General features: G+C 40.5%; 1 protein-coding gene across 2 annotated transcripts in view; it reads left to right on the top strand.

The window, feature by feature from the left end:
- Myo3b (myosin IIIB) overlaps positions 1 to 19,193 on the top strand; it is a 370,163-nt gene that overhangs the window by 189,587 nt on the left and 161,383 nt on the right. For both annotated transcript variants that reach the window (XM_042694123.1, XM_042694122.1), the window contains exons 22-24: positions 5,093 to 5,172; positions 13,596 to 13,673; positions 15,635 to 15,840. In XM_042694123.1, the coding sequence (XP_042550057.1) occupies positions 5,093 to 5,172; positions 13,596 to 13,673; positions 15,635 to 15,840 (364 nt within the window). The remainder of the gene's footprint in view (positions 1 to 5,092; positions 5,173 to 13,595; positions 13,674 to 15,634; positions 15,841 to 19,193) is intronic.

The following is a 19,193-nucleotide window of genomic DNA, read 5'->3' as shown; positions in this document are numbered from 1 at the left end:
ATCTGCAGGTCTATTGTTTATTCACGCTGTAAATCCTTTGAAATGTGTGAAAATGCTTCCCCCTCCTTCCAAAGCTCCTGCCACCCCTGGATTACGACTTTGATGTCACCAATCCTGCTTCAAAGGGTTCTTTCTGGGCTATTAATCACACTTTAGCCTCTGAAGATATCACCAGAGGAAACATTTGGACATCTTTGTGCTACACTTACTAAAACTTTGAAATCTTGAGCATCTTGCATATATACAAATTATAACACTTCTTTTCATTGACAACTTAAAAAAAATTGCTACAGAACCAAATGACAGTATAGGTAAAAATGCAAACACCTCTCTTTACATACTTGGTTTGGTGAAGTGTGGGAGGGTAAGTCAGGAGGGGAGGGGGGAGTTTGAGAAGCCAGGCTTAGCCTTCAAAGACAGAAAAGCAGCAGGATTGAGAGTGGTTTGCCTGTCAGTCATCCCTCTCTCCCCACTCCTTCTTCTCCCTCTTCTTTTCTTGGGTGATTTGGTTGCTCACAAAGAGAATTAATTGGTGAAAATTTCCTAGTCTCTTGCCTTTTACTCTCTGCTTTGAGACCTATTGAATTATTCACAGCAAACCATTATCTTCACCATAATAATACAGGCTGAGAGACTCTTGTACAGAATACTTGGGACCAGAAGTGTTACTGATTTTGGGCCTTTCAGATTTGATAATATTTGCATGTACTAAGTAGTTATCTTGAGAATGGGACCTAAGTCTAAAGACAAATTTGTTTCATGCACACCCTATTTAGTATCCATTCTGAAGGTAATCTCATATTCTCTTTCTCTTCCTTATATACATATATATATTCACACACATATTGTATATACATACATACATTCTTACATAAGATAGATGATTGATAGGTACAAAGGCAGATGATAGACAGACAGACAGACAGACAGACAGACAGACAGACAGACAGACAGACAGATAGATAGATAGATAGATAGATAGATAGATAGTGTGTGTTGCTGGGGATTAAATCCAGGACCTAGCAAGTACTCTACTTTTGAGCTATAACCCATTCCTTATTTTGTATAATATTTCAAGTAACTTTTGTGCATGGGGCTAGGGTCTAATTCAGTGGTAGAACTTATCTCATCACGTGCAAGGATCTGTGCTCAGTCGCTAACACCCAAAATAGTAATGCTACTAACAACAAAATGTCTTTGCCTGAAACAAGGTTCAGTGGGGTGGGGGTGGTATCACAGAGGCTCTCAACATTTTCAGATTTTGGAGCTTTTGGGAGTTTCAAATTAGCAATGCTCAAGCTGTGCCATTAGATCATATTCTTTTTCCTATCATATTTCTCTTCTTCTCCATTTCATTTTCTTAGGAAGGCTCCCATATTATATAAAACTTAACTTAATTAACATACATCCTTCTCTCTTGTTCTTCTGTTAACCTGGGAGACTAGAGGTAAAGATAGATTTTTCTACTACAAGATCCTGTGTCTTAATCTTTTCAGCTTCTCAGTCCTCACAGTGGGGTTCTCTGCTGTTCAACTTTCTCAGCAAAACTCTCTTTCTTGTTTAATCTTTTCCAGTGACTTGCAGTACCCTATTTTTTTTTGTAGAAAAAATATATAACTTGAAATCTACCTCTTCTCAATACATTTTTAACTGCACAATACAGAAACCTTCACTCTATGTACATTGTTGGTGCAATATTGCATGACTGACACTAAATACTTTCCACACAGAAGCTTCCTACTCCCATCCAACCTAGACCCTGGTCACCACCATTCTATCCTTACCTTCTGAGTTTGATACCTCATATAAGTGGAATCATGGAGCATTTGTGGGTCAGTGACTGTCTTATTTCATTTAGCATAATAGCATTCAGCTTCATCCATTTGTTGTGATAGATAACAAGTTTTCCTTTCCTAAAGCCAAATAATATTTCAACATATGCCTGTTAGAGATGTGTATGCCTTCTTGGAATGTCTATTCCAGCACTTTGACCATATTTTAATTGGATGCTTTTGTTACTGTTTATCTCATGCTATTGATTATAGAGTTCCTTATGTCTTTTTATCAGATATATGGTTAGCAAGAGCTTCTCTTACCATATACGTTTTCTCTTTGTTCTCTTGGTGGTTTCCTTTGCCACACAAAAACTATTCATTTTGCATACTCTCTTGTCTATTTTGGTTTTGTTGAAAAAAATTGTTGTCTGTTTTGTGCTTTTAGTATCTTGTCCCCCAAAATGTTGTAAGACTAATGTTATAAAATGTTTCTTCTATGTTTTCTTCTAGGAGTTTTATAGCCACATGTCATACATCTGCATCTTTAACTATTTTGAATTGATTTTTGTATATAGAGTAAGAAAAGGATTAAATTTCAATTTTACTAATACTATTTGTTTCTAATGCTATTTGTTTCCTATTACTATTTGTGTTCTGCAGTGGGTAGGTTCAGCACCCTGGTCAAGGATCATTTGGTCATATATAGTAGGTTTATTCTGAGCCCAGTTTTATTTAATTGGTCTTTACTTCCACTTTTATGCTAAAACCATGCTGTTTCAGTTACTGTATCTTTGTAATATTTTAAAAAAAATTATTGTTGAATAGTTGTATAAAGAGGTTGCAATTTCTGAAGTCAGGTTAGGAGTATAATGCATCTTAATCCATGTCACACCTTCCATTGTTCTCTCCTCTTATTCCCCCCATCTGTACCCTTAAATTATGTAGTTCAGTTTTTACTTAGTGTGCATTGAATATGACTGCATATGACTATAATATGTTTTTTGTTGTTGTTGTTTGGGGTCGGTCGTGGGCTTAAACTCTGGGCCTGGGTGCTGTCCCTGCGCTCTTCAGCTCAAGGCGAGTGCTCTACTGCTTGAGCCACAGCACCACTTCCAGTTTTCTAGTGGTTTATTGGAGATAAGAGTCTCATGGTCTTTCCTGCCCGGGCTGGCTTTGAACCGTGATCCTCAGATCTCAGCCTCCTGAGTAGCTAGAATTATAGGTGTGAGCACCGGGCCCAGCTGTAATATGTTTTAAAGTCTGAAAATGTGAAGCTTCCAGGTTTGTTCTTTCTCAAGATTGTTTTGTCAATTTTCTGGTTCCAAATGGATTTTAGGACCTTTTTTTTCTTGTTTTTGCAAAATATACCTTTGGGATTTTTATCCAGATTGTATTGAGCTGTAGATCAATAGTTTGGATACTATTCGAATTTTAAAAAATTCAATCTTAAGTCTCCCGGTCCATTAGCTTTGTTTGTATCGTCTTCGGTCACTTTCAGTAATGTCTCACACTTGTTAGTGCATAAGTTTTGTGAGTTTTAAAAAATCTTCTTGATTAAAATTATTCCAGAGTCTTTCATTCTTTATGCTATCATTATGAATTGAATTTTCCCTAAATTTCTTTTTCAGATAATTCCTTATTAGTGAATAACAATGTAATTTTTTTTTTTTTTTTTTTTGGTGCCAGTCCTGATGCTTGACTCAGGGCCTTATGGTGGCACAGCTCCACTTCTGGCATTTTTGGTAGATAAGAGTCTCACTGGGACTTTTGTGCCCAGGTTGGCTTTGAATTGGGATCCCCAGATCTCAGCCTCTTAAGTTGCTAAGATTGAAGGTATGAGCCCCTGGTGCCCAGCATAATATTACTGACTTTTATATGTTAATATGCATGCTGGTGTAACAATTCAATAAGTCCAGGTCAGAAAAGACAGTTATTTTCTAATTTCTGAGCCAATGCATCAAATATCTTACCAGAAAGTTTAGAGCAACTAAACAACCTCAGTTCATAGGTCTGGCAAAAGAATTCAGGCAAGACACAAACATAAGTAAAGCTAATAGAGAAATGCCTGAGAGAGTACATGCCATAGACATGCCATCAAAAGGTGGAAATTCAGCCTATGTCTCCTCTCTTGGCAATCTTCAGCCATCTTCTTCATTTCAGAGCTTGGCTTTGGATTAAATAGTGAGAATCAGGTGGCTTTCTGATTGGTGACTCTCCTTTCTGTTAGGAGACTGTCCAGTCCTCATTTCCATACTCTCTTGTCCTTATTTTCTCATTCTTTTGTAACTCCCTTCTCCTTGTCCTTGTCAGGCAGGTTTTGAGTTGTCAGCTTATCCTGCCATCTGCAAGTTGTTAGGCAGCAACTCCCTGCTGGCTTTTTTTACTAGCTTGTATCTAATTGACACTGCAGCTTGTCTCAATTCATTTATTACTTCTGACAATGTTTTTTCCCTCCCTCCCTTTCTTCCTTCCCTCCTTCCTTCCCTTTTTTTTTTTTTGGTCTGAGATGACCAAACCTTTTGCACATGAGCTAGTGCTCTACCAACTTAGCCATGCCTCCAACCCCATGACAGTGTTTCGTTGTTGTTGTTGGTGGTGGTGGTCAGGGTGCTTGAACTCTGGGACTGAACGCTGTCCCTCAGCTCTTCAGCTCAAGGTGAGCGCTCTACCACTTGAGCCACAGCACCATTTCCAGTTTTCTGGTGATTTATTGGAGATAGGAGTTTCATGGCCTTTCCTGCCTAGGCTAGCTTTGAATGGTGATCCTCAGATCTCACCTTCCTGAGTAGCTAGGATTACAGGTGTGAGCCACTGACACCTGGTCATGACAGTAATTTTTAAATGTAGATCTTTAGGATTGTCTATATGATCATGTCATCTGTGAGCAGATATAATCTTATTTAGATTACTTATTCCTTTCTGATCTGAATGATCAGAACTTCCAATATGTTTAATAGTGGTGAGTATGTACATCCTTTGCCTTCTTTCTGGTCCTAGAGGAAGAGCTGAGTGTGGTGTTAGGTAAGTCATGTATAGCTTTTATCGTGCTGAGGTAATTTCTTTCCATTCCTGATTTGTTGAGTGAATTAGTTACTTTTTGATATTTTTTTTAATGCTCATTGAAGGTGGTAACACTTATCTTTGATTTTAAAAGAATTATTACAATTTATGTAATTAAATTTCAAAATTTTTCAAATTCAGAGTAAATCATTTTTTTTTAAATTCTTGAAATACTGGGACATAAAGGGGAAAAATAACTCATGATCTAATTACTTTAACTTACCCTTCAATTTAAGTTCTTTGTCTTTTTTGCTCAGGTAATTTGGCCCAGACAAGAGCCAAGGTAACAGCAGCTTCAAGATCTTTGCCTCCACATTTCAGTGCTGGGAAAGCCAAGGTGAGTCACAGTTTTGCACCAATGATAATGTAGAGATGGGGGAGCAAGGAAGCAGCTCTTGTCTTCCAGATAATGGTCAGCATTAGGCCCTTTATCAGCCTGAGTGGTCTGGTAAAGGATCCGAAGGCATCTAGGAAATTAGGAGTTTGGGAATTTGAACAAAGTCAAGGAAACCTTATAATCCTTACAATCCCCCAAATACTACATAAGATGAAGAAACTTAGAACAACTTAGAAAGAAACCTAGTCCATTTAAGAAGAAATAAAGCACTTTTCCTTGAGGCTATCATCAACCTGCAGAGGAGGATTCCTAGACTAAATGGAGTCAGCAAAGAAATGATTTCCTGCTTCTCAGTTCTGGCCTCTTAAAAAAATGAGTTGTACAGTTGGCTGCGCAGAAGCCATGTTGGAAGGATTCATAAATATCCAACTGTAAAAAAGATTTTTAGCTGTCCTTCTCTTTTTGCTAATCTTTAGCCAGCATCTTGAAGATCGCTTGACTGATGTTTATTTTATATACAGCAATCCCCCTCTTTTCTGTGGTTTAGTTTTCAATAACTTCAGTTACCTACATTGACTATGGTCCAAAAATATCAAATGAAAAATTTATATATAAATAATTCATGAATTTTACATAATTATGACACAATAAAATCTCCTGCCATCCCTCTTGGTCCTGTCCAGGATGTGAATCATCGCTTGGACCAGTGTATCCACCTTGAGAACCCCATGCACCCACCCATGAGTCCTGGAGTAATACCTATCTCAGTTATCAGATCACCTGCCTTGAGTTTACAGTGCTTATGTCCAAGTAATCCTTATTTTACTTAAGAATGGCCCCCAACGTAAGAGTAGTGATGCTAGAAATTTGGATATGCCAGAGACAGAAGCTAAAGTGCTTCCTTTAAATGAAAAGGTAAGATTAGCATCTTGATTACAGTAGATTGTTGTAATTGTCTTATTTTTCGTTATGTTTGTTAATTTGTTACCGTGCCCAATTTATGAGTTAACCTTTATTATAAGTTTGTATGCATAAGAAAATGCAGAGAGTATACAGGGTTTAATGCATGGTATTTATAGATCAGATATCTCTCTAGATAGATCTAGGGAGATAGCCCCCAAATATGATAAGGAAAGTCTATGTGCTACCATGAAAAACACTTATCTGGGGTACTGGAGTAATAAAAAGGTCACATCTCTAGCTTTTCTTATATTTTGTTTGCATAGAATATTTAACAAAGAAAAAGCAGTTTGGCTTCCTAAAATGCCTTTGAGAATTACCCAACATTGACAGAGATGTAAATATTTATGTGTACTTTTCTTGAGAATAGATTTGCTTGCAGGTGGTAGGAATTCAAAAGATTTGAACTAATAGTAGTTTTTCTACCCACATAGCTAGTATGATCTATTTGAATACCGTTCTTGCTACTTTGTGACAAGACATTAGGACTATTTACCAATAGATTTCTTTGAGTTCCTGTAAGAGAGTTCCATGGAACTTTTTAGCAGTTCTGAGAACCTCTTGATCTTACATATGCATTTTGTTTTCATTCAATTCATTGATTCTTATTGTTTGCGAGAGTTTGTTCAGTTAGAATCTTAGGTCTATAGAATTATTGCAATCAGTAAAACATGGCTCCCAGTGGCAAAACAATATTAGGTTCCTGCAAAACTCAACCCAGAGTCAACCAGTCCATATGTCAGATATATGTTCTTATTTAAAGACACTTAATTCACAATGTCTTTGAATTTTCTTTCTTTCATTTTTTTAATGCTTGTCCTAGGGCTTGAACTTGGGAACTAGGCACTGTCCCTGAGCGTTTTTGCTTATGGCTAATGGTCTACCACTTGAGGCACAGCTCTACTTCCTTCCTTCCTTCCTTCCTTTCTTTCTTTTTTTTTTTTGTTAATTGGAGATAACAGTTTAATACTTTCCTGCCTGGGATGGCTTATACTTTTTATTTTATTTTATTTTAATTGTGAAAATACCATACAGAGGGGTTACAATTACATGGGCAAGATAGTGAGTACATTTCTTATCAAGCATTGTTGCCTCCTCCTTTGTTTCCCCATACCATCCCTTCCGCTCTCCACCCCCCACCCCACACCCCCTTACCACTACCTCCCCCCACCCCGCCAAAGTTGTAAAGTTCATTTTTTGACATAATGTCTTGTACATCTCATTATTGTAATGGGTCCAACTGTATCCCTATTTAAACGATTTGTTTTTTTCCCTTCCCCTCTACAATTATATCAACATCAAATACAGTGAAAGCAGGGCTTATACCATGGGGGAGGTACATACAAAGCAACAAATAAATCATCTTATAAATATATTGGAAACAATCTGATGAAAGAAAAAACATTTGAATCCTTATCTTGGGGTTCATTTCACCTAACATAGAAAACTAAAGCTAGATCCTTATATATCACCCTGCACCAGAATCAACTCCAAATGGATCAAAGACCTCAGAGTCAAAGCAGACACTCTGAAAACATTACAGGATGGAATAGGAGAAACCGTAGGTCTCCTTGGCACAGGCCAAAATTTTCTTAATAGAGACCCAGAAACACAACAAATCAAAGAAAGGTTGGACAAATGGGATTGCATGAAATTGCACAGCTTCTGCATGGCAAAGGATTTAGCTAGCAAGATCAATAGAAAGCCCACGGATTGGGAGAAGATCTTCACTAGCCATACAATGGACAAGGGTCTCATATCTAAAATATACCTGGGATGGCTTCTAACTGCAATCCTCAGACTTCAGCCTCCTGAATAGCTAGGATTACATGTGTGAGCCACTGGCATCCAACTTTTTGAAAGATATATATTAAATATTAATGATTTATGTTGGATTCTTCCTCTCAAACATCCTGCACAAAATAGTGAAAATAGGGAAATTCTGTACCTGTCAAATATTTGCTGGCTTTCAAGAGGCTTCAGGGACTAAATATATACTCAGCATTAAGATTTCTTGGTCACATATACATCTCTAAGAGGAGAGTTAGAGAGCCAGCAGACATAGCTATGAAGTGATTCAGCACAGGAGGTGACCATGGACCAAAAGTCCTTTCCTCCAAGGGAGCTTGCCACTGAAATGTCAAAGCATGTGCATATAGCTAAAGCTAAGAAAGACAAACTAGCAAGATAATAAATGAGACGTAAATCCAATTGGAATGAAATTAATTTCATAGAACAATGTGAAACAGTAAAATATTAACTAGTATTGAAGTAAAACAACTATTAACTTTTAAAATAACTATTAAGGGAACAATGTGGAATAAAATATGGAAAAGCTAATTCTAATTATGATTTTGGGGGAGAGATAGTGCTCAAGCATCAACTCCAAAATTTTTTATTTTTCTTATTTTTTGCTGGTCCTGGTCTTGAACTCAGGACCTAGGCACTGTCCTTGAGATGTTTTTCTCAAGGCTAGAATTCTACTACTTGAGCCACAGCTCCACTTCTGGCGTTTTGGGGATAGTTAATTGGAGATAAGAGTCTCATGACTTTTCTGCCCAGGCTGGCTTCAAACTGCAGTCCTCAGATCTCAGCCTCCAGAATAGCTAGGATTATAGGCATAAACCACCAACACCAAATATTTTTCTTATAAGTAGTTATGTTCCATGTTTTTTTATAAAGTAACACTTCAATTGCAGCATTTGTCTCATTGAACTCATGGCCAACTATAAACAACTCAATCCTGAGTAAAGCTATGGGAACCCTTGTTTTCTCTGTGAGGGACATGACAACTTTCCTGTGCTTACAACATTACACAGCCCTGCAGCATCTTATTTGGGGGTCATTTAAAAATAACCAACAAAATGTATATAAATGCAAAAAAATGAGGTTTTTCTTTGTTGTTGTTGTTTTTAGTGTACTATGTGATTTCTTTTTTATTTTGTATCTTTCCCCGTTATGCTTTATCCCCTGTTGTCACTGCATTTGATTTTGGGTATTGTATAAATGTTTACCTGAAAAATGAAGGAAGGGGTAACAAGTTGGACAAGTAATGTACTCCCTACCTTACTTGTAACTGTAACCCCTCTGTACATCACCTTGAAAATAAAAATAAAAAAACTAAAAACAAAAAAAAAAAACAAAAACAACAAGAAAAAAATGAAGCACTTCCCTAGACCTGGAAAATAGGCACTTGTTTATAGTATGACAGCTGAAAAAAAAAAAAAAAAGGCTAAGCGTCACCCTGTTTGATTTCAGCTGGAAACTTATGCATCAAGGTGTTCAAAATGTTCATTTAAAAAAGATTATCTGAGAGCAGGACTGAAACTTGCTATCTGATGCTTGCTTTTGCTCAGGGGCTGGCTAGCTACCATCTGAACCTCCCTCTCACCCAACAAAATGGTCATTTCTTGGCACACGTCTGTGAATGATCCCTGGGACTCTTGACTTTGGGGTTACAAATAAATTCTAACATGTAGGTAAATTCACAAATAATGGAAATGCAATGAGTTCTCTGGGGGCATGGCTTCAACCAGATACCATAACACAAGAAGATTCAAGACTAGTAGTCTTCATTGTCAGGGTAGAGCCTACCCAACTCTTCCACACACACTGCTTTCCGAGGGCTGAGTTTTTAAATATTATTTTATTGTAAAGAGGCTGTAGAGAGGGGTTACAGTCATATGAGTAAGGTAATGAGTACATTTCTTGTCAAACATTGTTACCCCCTCCTTTTTCTACTATTATCCCTTCCCTCCCCCTAGGGCTGAGTTTTGATGGCCAGCCCCTGCCAGGACCCTACCTTCCACACTTGGCATCCAGCAGTGTTAGTGTACTTCCTGCACCAGCTCCTACTGTTCAGGCTCTGTCCACTGGGAAATGTCTTCTATTTTGTGGCATACATACTATGAAACTAAACTAATCATGTGTATGCATAAGGTGAAAATGACCAGAAGATTTATTTTCACTTAGGAGATAAGTCAAATGCTCTAATTGGGGCATCCAAAAATACAAATGAGACTGGCAAAGAAAGCCAACAATACTTTCATCAATCTCTGCCTTGTCCAAGATGGAGTTTGCCCCAGGATGAAGTGGAGCTCAGTACAGGAAAAGAAGAAACATCATTTTGCCACCTATCATAAGATTCACAGCTCAATTCCTCCAACAACAGGAAGGATGAACAAGAAAATAAATAGCATACACATTATAAAAAACTAAAGGTGATATCCAGAAATATACACTTTGGTTTAGTGCAAGTGTTACCCAAACAGGAGCTACAAAGAAAGAGCCACAAAGAAATAAGGAAATCTGTGTATTTTTGTGGGCTTTTATATAGAAGTATAATTAGATCTGATCTGATGATGAGCTGGGTCCTTTTTGGTGCCCTCTTATGACATTCCTTCCTTCTGGTATGAGAAAAGGAGATCAGAGAGGACCCTCCTATGGTATTGTCTCTTCAGAGGATGGAAGGAGAGAAAGGGTGCTCCCTCTTCTGCTGTTTTCTCAAAGGTTAAGTGCCTTGTTTGGGGTGGCATGTCCTGAATCCCAAAGGCTCCAGAGCACAGAGCAGCATTGCATGGACTGGTTGGTCAGATGCTTTCCCACTTAGTGCCCCAGAGGCTTCTGGGAATGGGTGGTCCTGACAAGCCCTTTTCTTCCTAAATGATGGATGTGTCTGTCACTTGAAAGCAGTAAAAATTCCTGACAAAAGGTCCCGGCAGATGATAATAAGTAAAAGCACTTTTGAGGTTTTAGTATGCAGATAGCAAGCACTCGCCCACCAAGACCAGGAGAAGATTCCCTAGTTTTGCATTTACTGCTGAGATCTGGGTGGTTTATGAGATGCTTTGGATTCTCTTTATCCTACAGTAAATTCAGTTGACAGATGAGGCAAAGCCTTTTTAATAATACTGTGCTTTCAGACTTTGATTTTATAAGTTATACCAAACCACATAGGGTGGCAGTGTGTAGTAGTAAGTAAGACTTAGGAATCAGATCTGGGCACAACTGTATTCTGGTAGCAAGACTCCAGGAAACTAAAGTCTCGGAGCTTCAACTTTTTCCTTTGTACAATGGGAATCATATTTCTCTGACAATATCATTTTTGAGAATTTAATGACATGATGAGGGCAAAGTATTTGGTACAGTACAGTGATTTTGTTACCAGAAATTTAGTACAGCTAATCAACCCTGATTCTGGGGTCTAATATAAAAATAATTCAGGCAAGAATGCATGCAGTACATGTGATAGAAAAGTTTATTAGGAAAGAAACATGGTAGAGAAAGAGATTACACAGCATGATACCACACATAGAAGGTACCTTAGTTCAGCTTCAGCCAGTTTCTGGTTCAGACCTGAGCATGTGGAAGTATTAGGCAGAGGGGGCAAAGGTGTGACTAGTTTAAGAGATCTGGCTTTAGCTGGTCATTATCTCACCTGTGATTTTCTCGGGTTCTGAAGATATTGAGGGGAACAAATGGGTTTCCATGAGATGATTTCTCCATCTCTAGAGTGCATCCTGAGCATTATTGATCAGTAAGTATCCTCATTTGGGAGTGATCTGCCCTGCAAGGCTCTGAAGTTCTTTAGGATTCGTTTTAGTCCTTGTCATAAGATCCTTAAGACCAGTCCAGACTTGCCTGGAACTGAAGGGGATTGCAACGTGACTGTGGAGAGAACGGCTTAAAATGATGGTAAACACAAAATGGAAGCACAGATGTAGTTTATTCTCCTGCTTTTAGCTCATTCTTGGCAGCAAAAATAGTTTAAGCACCTGTTACAAATACACTTTCAGTAGAATATCTCCAGAGTAAGATCAGCAGCATTCGCCTAGGGATTGAGCACTTATAGAGATGGCATGCGAGAAATTCCTATTGCTAGGTCCAGTCTACGGGGCTGGGATCATCAGTGGCTGAGAAGTTTAATTACAGTATTTTCTGTCAGAGACCTTATGATCTCATCTTTGGGTTGGGTTTCTGTTGTTGTTATTGTTGTTTGTTTTGTTTTTTGTTTTTGCTGGTCCTGGGGCTGTCCCTGAGCATCTTTGTGCTCAAGACTAGTGCCCTACCACTTGAGTACAGCATCACTTCCAGCTTTTTCTGGGTAGTTTATTGGCAAAAGGTTGAAGTTATTATTTTTTTAATCATCTCAAAGGAGAAGATAGATGGAGAATCTCCTGGATTCAACTTCTGAATCTAGTATCTCTGATATTTGTTAAAAAATAATATAATTTTCCTGACTCATCTATCTATCTTACTCTGTCCTGTAATTTCCCTACTTGAAAAATAAACCTGTGTTTAGCCAGGCACTGGTGGCTCTCGCCTGTAATCCTAGCTAATCAGGAGGCTGAGGTCTGAGGATCGCCGTTCAAAGCCAGCCCAGGCAGGAAAGACCATGAGACTCCTATCTCCAATAAACCACTAGAAATCCAGAAGTAGCATTGTAGCTCAAGTGGTAGAGCGCTTGCCTTGAGCTGAAGAGCTGAGGCATAGCGCCCAGGCCTAGAGTTCAAGCCCATGACCGACAAATGTAAAATGAAAATAAATAAACCTGTGTTTATATTTTAGATGTTGGTTTTTATGCTGGTACTGGGCATTAGACTGGGCTAGACTTGTTTCACTCAAGGCTAGCCCTCTGCCACTGGACCACACATTCGCTTCTGGCTTTTTGCTGGTTAACTAGAGATAAGAGTCTCTTGGATTTGTCTGCCCAGTCTGGCTTCAAACCTGAATCCTCAGATCTCAGTATCCTGAGTAGTTAGAATTACAGGCGTAAGCTACTCGCACCTGGCAAGTCTTTTCTTTATCCAACCCAGTGGAAGGTTTTCTGCCATTTCACACAGGCTCCTAAGTACCAGCCTCTCCCCGCTTTTAGCACCCAGTTTACAACTTCATTGAATCCTGCTGCAGATGTCCTGACTCCCAGGAGAAGGTGAGGGTCTAGCCAGAGGAACTCACATGCTGGCAGCAGTTGGCGGCCGCAGTAGCAACAGCAGCAGCATCTTCCAGTTCATACGACCCTGTTTCACACCCTGGCCACTTGCTCAGAAAAGACAAGAGCTGTCACTTCTGTGCAGGAAGCTGGCACTGCAAAACCACTCACCCTCCCTCCACTCACCCCAGCAGAGTTTGTTGAGCTACAAATAGGAAACACAGGCTGTTTTCCATCAATCTATTCCTTCAATTGTTTCCATCCAGAAATCCCTCCCTGCTAGGTAGCTAGAGAGATGGTGGTACCCGGTGTGACCACCCTGCACTGGTCCCGAGTGCTGCCTGCCGAGAGCACACGGCCGGTGGGCAGCAGCAGTGTGGCCTGGAAGATGCTTGATGCCTCGGCCCTAGTCCCTGTGGTACAGTCTGAGCCTGGGGTATCTGACAAATATTCTTCTAGATTAGGAGAACTTGGAACATGAAAGGAATTGGGATATTCTCTAACTACTGGCCATGTCTGTGCTTGCTTCCAGGTGGACACCCTCGAGGTGATCCGGCATCCAGAAGAAACCACCAACATGAAGAGGCAAACCGTGGCGTCCTACTTCCGAGTGAGCTGGGCTTCATCTCTGTCTTCTTGCTTCCAAAAGGACTCGCTGCATCCTCCCATGCCAGGGCCAGATAGCATAGAGTCGCTGGAGCCAGGGCAAAAAGCCAGCATCAGTAAAGCAAGGGGAGGGCAGGTAGAAGAGGATTGCAAGGAGAGAACCCCAGCACGCAGCTCTTGCCACTGAGCTGCTGTGAGTCTCTGGGCTGCATCTTCACTTTAAAGTAGCCAGTCAGCCACTTCTCCAGCAAATGATAGTTCATTAAAATTTATCAAGCTCAGATGCCTAGAAAAGCACCAGCTTGGGACTGAGAGGGTGGCTTAGCGGTAGAGTGTTGCCTTGCATGCATGAAGCCCTGGGTTTGATTCCTCAGTACCATATAAGCAGAAAAAGTTGAAAGTGATGCTGTGGTAGTAGAGCACTAGCCTTGAGCTGAAGAGCTGACGGACAGTGCCTAGGCCTAGAATTCAAGCCCTACGACCGACAAAAAAAAGAAAAGAAAAGAAAAGAAAAGCACCAGCTTTATTTTCCTTGATTGAATTGCCCCATTGCAAACTCCACTTGCCTCCACCCCGTTATTTCCTTGGTTGTTTGTTTTTTATTTTTGGCTGCTTGTGAGACTGAGTCAGGCTCTGTAGCCCAAGCTGTTACATAGCCTTCTCAGTGCTGGAATTACACGTGTGCCACCATGCCTAGCATCTTTCCTAATTCTGCCATCCCCGTTTCTATGTTCCATCTAGTAAAATTCCTTCTTTGCATAAAAGCATTTTTTTCTAGGAGCACTCTGTTAAATGTCCATAAGTAGAGCAGGCAAAGATAAAACATATATTTGTTTACCAAATTGCACAGATTGGTTGACCTTTATTACATAGCTGGAAATCGTTCAGAGGTCATGCTCCTCTGAGAGCTAAGTTCAGGTAGCTTCATCTTTTGTAGCATCTTGTAGCTAGGTTTATATAGCTTCATCAGGTAGTAGCATCATGTGGAGATACTGTTATGCTGAAGCAGGAACTGATCTCTGTGACAGGAGAATAATGTAGTGAGATGACTGGCCCGGGATGTGACTGTGCAGGGCTGGGTGGTCAGTGATAGGAAACTGGGTCATAGCTGGAGGAGCCAGGCAGGCTGAGGGGCAGGATCTGGGAACAGCATTGTAGATAGAAGGTATTATGGGAAGCTAACCCATACAAAAACACTCAAAAGCCACAAAGTCAGTCAGGCTCCTGTGGCTCACACCTATAATCCTAGCTACTCAGGAGGCTAAGATCTGAGGATGGTGGTTCAAAGCCAGCCTGGGAAGGAAAGTCAGTGAGACTCTTATCTCCAATTAATCACTAAAAAGCCAGAAGTGAAGCTGTGGCTCAAGTAGTAGAGTGTCAGTCTTGAATGAAAAGGTTAAGTTCCAGCCTCAGGGTCAGCACATGTGCATGTGCACACACACACACACACACACACACACACACACACACACACACACACACACACACACACACACACACACACAGAGCCACAAAATCCAACACAGCCAATTGTGTTTCAGAAACAAAGTAGAATTGTGCCTATGCAGCCTAGACCTTTTAGTCCAGCATTCCATCTATAAAGCAATTTTTAGACTTTTTAGTAGTTCTTAGGCAAAAGAAACAGCCAACTCCTTTCCCCAAAGCTGGATATTGTAAATTACAGCGTGCAGAACATTGTTTTGAATAACAGAATGGTGGTATTCCAGGGAAAACTAAAGCATGTTCTTGGCATGTGGCATTACTCGGCACTAGGAGTTGTTTAAGAATGTGTTTGAATCTTTAGGCAGCTGTAAGGAGAACTTACCTTGCCATCTCCTGTTGCTGACTGCCTGTTGTGCCTCAAAGGCTTACGGGGTGATTTATAAGTCTCAAGCTGCTCTGAAGACCTCTGCAGGCCCTTCGTAGTGGTGACTTCATCTTCTGTTGTGATTTTCTCCCTGGTAGTATTCTCTGATGGATCTGCTCTCCAAAATGGTGGTTGGACAGCCCCATTTCGTGCGTTGCATTAAACCCAATGATGAACGCAAGGCCTTGCAGTTCTCTGAAGAGAGGGTCTTGGCCCAGCTCCGCTCCACGGGGATCCTGGAGACTGTCAGCATCCGCAGGCAGGGCTATTCCCACCGCATCCTCTTCGAAGAGTTTGTGAAAAGGTCAGACCAGCATCCTTGAATACATGTGCATTTTGCAAATATTGCTCTACCCTGATCAATTCTGTGCCCTGGCGTGGTCCACCTGCCTGTCTCCCTTCAAACATGTGACGAGCAGATTACTGGCTGCCACTTACTTGTTCAAATCTTGCTTAAGTGTGTGTGTGTGTGTGTGTGTGTGTGTGTGTGTACTTGCACTAGGACTTGAACTCAGGGCCTTGCACTAGGGACTGGCTTTAACCATGGTCCTCAGCTCTCAGCCTCCTGAGTAGCTTGGATTATAGGCATGAGCACCTGGCACCTGGCAAATGTTCTACTTTTAAATTGTAGTCCAACTAAACTGCAGTGTCCCAGAGGACAGGTTGTGTTCCTTTTTGATCATGTTAAAACGTGTTAGTGGCTCACAACTGTAACCTTAGTCACAAAGGAGAATGAGGTCTGAGGATTGTGGTTTGAAGCCACCCAGGCAGTACAAATCCATGAATCTCTTCTCACCCAATTAACCAGTAAAAATGCAGAATTGAAGTTGTGGTTCATGTAACAGAGTGCCAACTTTAAGCAAAAAAAAGCTAAGAGACAGTGTTAAGGCTCTGAGTTCAAGATCCAGTATTTACATACACAAATGTCAGTAGACATTTTTATTATATAAATTCTTAGGTCTTGAATTCTCTAGATACATTGTATTGTGATTGAAGTATCCCTTCAGAAGTGGGGCATGATTCTGGAGGATTTGAGTGCAAATCTTCTTCTCTAGGGTCTGTACTGTTACAGGATAACTGATCATGTAGCACAGAAAATATCATAGAGTATAGGACATTTTAGGGGATTATCAGCAAATATGTAATCTTGTTTGATCTAGAGGACAACACCACAAGTTAGGCTCTATGATTATCACATTTTACACATGAGGAAATTGAGACACAAAAAGAAATTCTATGGCTTTCCCAAGTTCCCACAGTATAAAATGGTAGAGCCAGGATTTGAACCCAGGTACCCTGGCTTTGGCCTTCTCAATCAATGCGCCATGCCCAGTGTTTACTGAGGTACACAAATTGCACGGAGCTTTCCAACCTGAGAAACTTGCTTTTGCTAAGAATGGAACACTGCTATCCTCTGGACAACTGCTGTGGGATGTCTTGCATATGCAGGTGATCACGTATGAGACTTACAGAGTTTTCTGGCAAGAAATAGTGAAAAACAATAACCCCTTCTGAGGAAGAAGCACCAACATGAGGATGACTGGAAAGAAATATTCAGATTGATTCAAATCTATTCACCAGCCACCCTGACTATCTCTTCACTCCAAGATTGAAGCAAATTCTGCATTTCTCCAATCTTTCCTTAGAGAAGAGTGGATCCTAAACATGGTAGCTTGCTTTAAGTTTTCCAAACTCTGATAAATTCCATTGAAAAGAAAAGATGGGAAAAGTCCCTTGAAATGAGAAATTTCACATTAAAAATAAGAATGAAATAACATTTAAGAAAGAAGTACCCTTTAAGCCTCTTCCACAACCTCCCTTCAAATATGGAGGTGGAACAAGGGAAAAAAGATGATTTTAGTTCATAAATGTAACAAGAATTTTTAGTCACAAAGTATTGAATACCTAAAAATATTTAAGAAAACAGGTCAAATGCTAAACAGATCAGCACCTCTTTGTTCATAATCAGAAAACCATTAGGCAAGTGGGAGCAAGAGTTTCAAAAGTGTCAGTAAATCTGAGGATATCAAAGATTTCTGAGCCAGCAAGTTAATTGGTATTTTGATCCTTTTGAGCAACGGAACAACAAAATGGATGAGCTAGCAGTTTTCCCCTTGATGTTATTCAGTGAGTTGGTGCTTCTTATCTTCCTGCTCAAGACTGCTGCTTTATCAACTCTTTGAAGGAAATATGCAGACAAAACAATCAAAGGCAGGAACTGAGCCACAGAGCCACTCAAGGTTTATCAAGGGGAGGTAAACAAAAGGTACAGACTTGCTTAGGGTAGTGCTTTCCCTTTGCCTAGTTCTGGCATTCATGATGGAGACCTGAAGTTTCCTAGGATTATGTTGTCTCCTTGCAAAATGGGGAATATCTTCCTCAATCCCTCACCACTCAAGTCTGCAGACTTGGCCAAACCTAAAATGCTGCTTTGCTCTAATGTCCTTCAATTTTGTGGTGAAATGACTCTGAAGTGCCCTTTCTGATCCTCTAGGTATGTTTTAGAAACTGGGTTTTTAGACCAAAACCCAGGAGTCCCATGCCAGGTCCAGCCTCTCCCCTCTCCCCCCCCCCCCCCATATGCCAAACAAGAGACATGGTGAAGGGCAGAGGTAGGAGTTTTACTACATGGCAGCCATGGGAAGTCAGCCCTTCAGTAGTACATCTTCAGCCATCTTCTAGGAGTACAGACATTGGCTTCAGGTTAAATAGGGAGAGATGGGGGTAGGTAGTGCACAGGTATGGCCTGGTTGATCATTAGGTCAGTGTTTGACACTGGAGGCCTGGAGAGTATTCTGTAGTTTTTGAATGTTTTCTTCAAAATAATAAGAAAGCATTGCCTGGTGGGCAAGTTGCCTTTTGTCACAGATGCTTATTGCTAGATAAGTAATGCCCCTCCTAGAGCCCAAGGTAATTGTAAAGTGACTGTCGCAGGGCATGGCTCCAATCAGACATCACAGATACAAAGTGGTGGTGGGGTTTTGAGCTTTTAGGTTCATTTATAAGTCTTGGGAAAGCAACTTTCTGTTGTTGCATTTGTTTTCAAAACACCATCTCATCAGTGGGTCTAAGTGAACTAGAAGTCTTAAGTTCTCAAGTAGGCATAAAGAGGCCACTAGGAAGTGCGGGATGGATAGCCAAACATCTTCGAAGCCAGATGTTGAGAGACAAAACAGCAGAGCACTGTGAACATTCACTGTTCTCATGTCCCACAAGGTTGGAAGCAGGACCCCTCAGATGTCTACTATGGGCAGATACATATGCTATACGTATAGAGCGTGGCCTAGCAAAGATCTAAAAGACACAGCCAAGGCTAAGGCTTTGTTTATATACAGAATTGCAGAATTCTGTAAGGGGACTGTGTTCTTTTAGACATCTTACTTGTCAAATAATCCCAAATTTCTGTCAAAGTTTTTTTTTTTTTTTGGTCCGGTCGTGGGGCCTGAACTCTGGGCCTGGGGGCTGTCCCTCAGCCCTTCAGCTCAAGGCTAGCACTCTACCACTTGAGCCACAGCGCCACTTCCGGCTTTTTTTTTCTGCTTATGTGGTGCTGAGGAATCGAACCCAGGGCCTCATGCATGCAAGGCAAGCGTTCTACCACTGAGCCACCTTCCCAGCCCCTGTCAAAGATTTTTATTTGTCTGTATAACATGAAGG

Source organism: Dipodomys spectabilis, unplaced genomic scaffold, assembly GCF_019054845.1.
Source record: "Dipodomys spectabilis isolate Male_0828 unplaced genomic scaffold, ASM1905484v1 ptg000174l, whole genome shotgun sequence".
Lineage (NCBI taxonomy): Eukaryota > Metazoa > Chordata > Mammalia > Rodentia > Heteromyidae > Dipodomys > Dipodomys spectabilis.
This window is presented reverse-complemented; position numbering and strand designations above follow the sequence as displayed.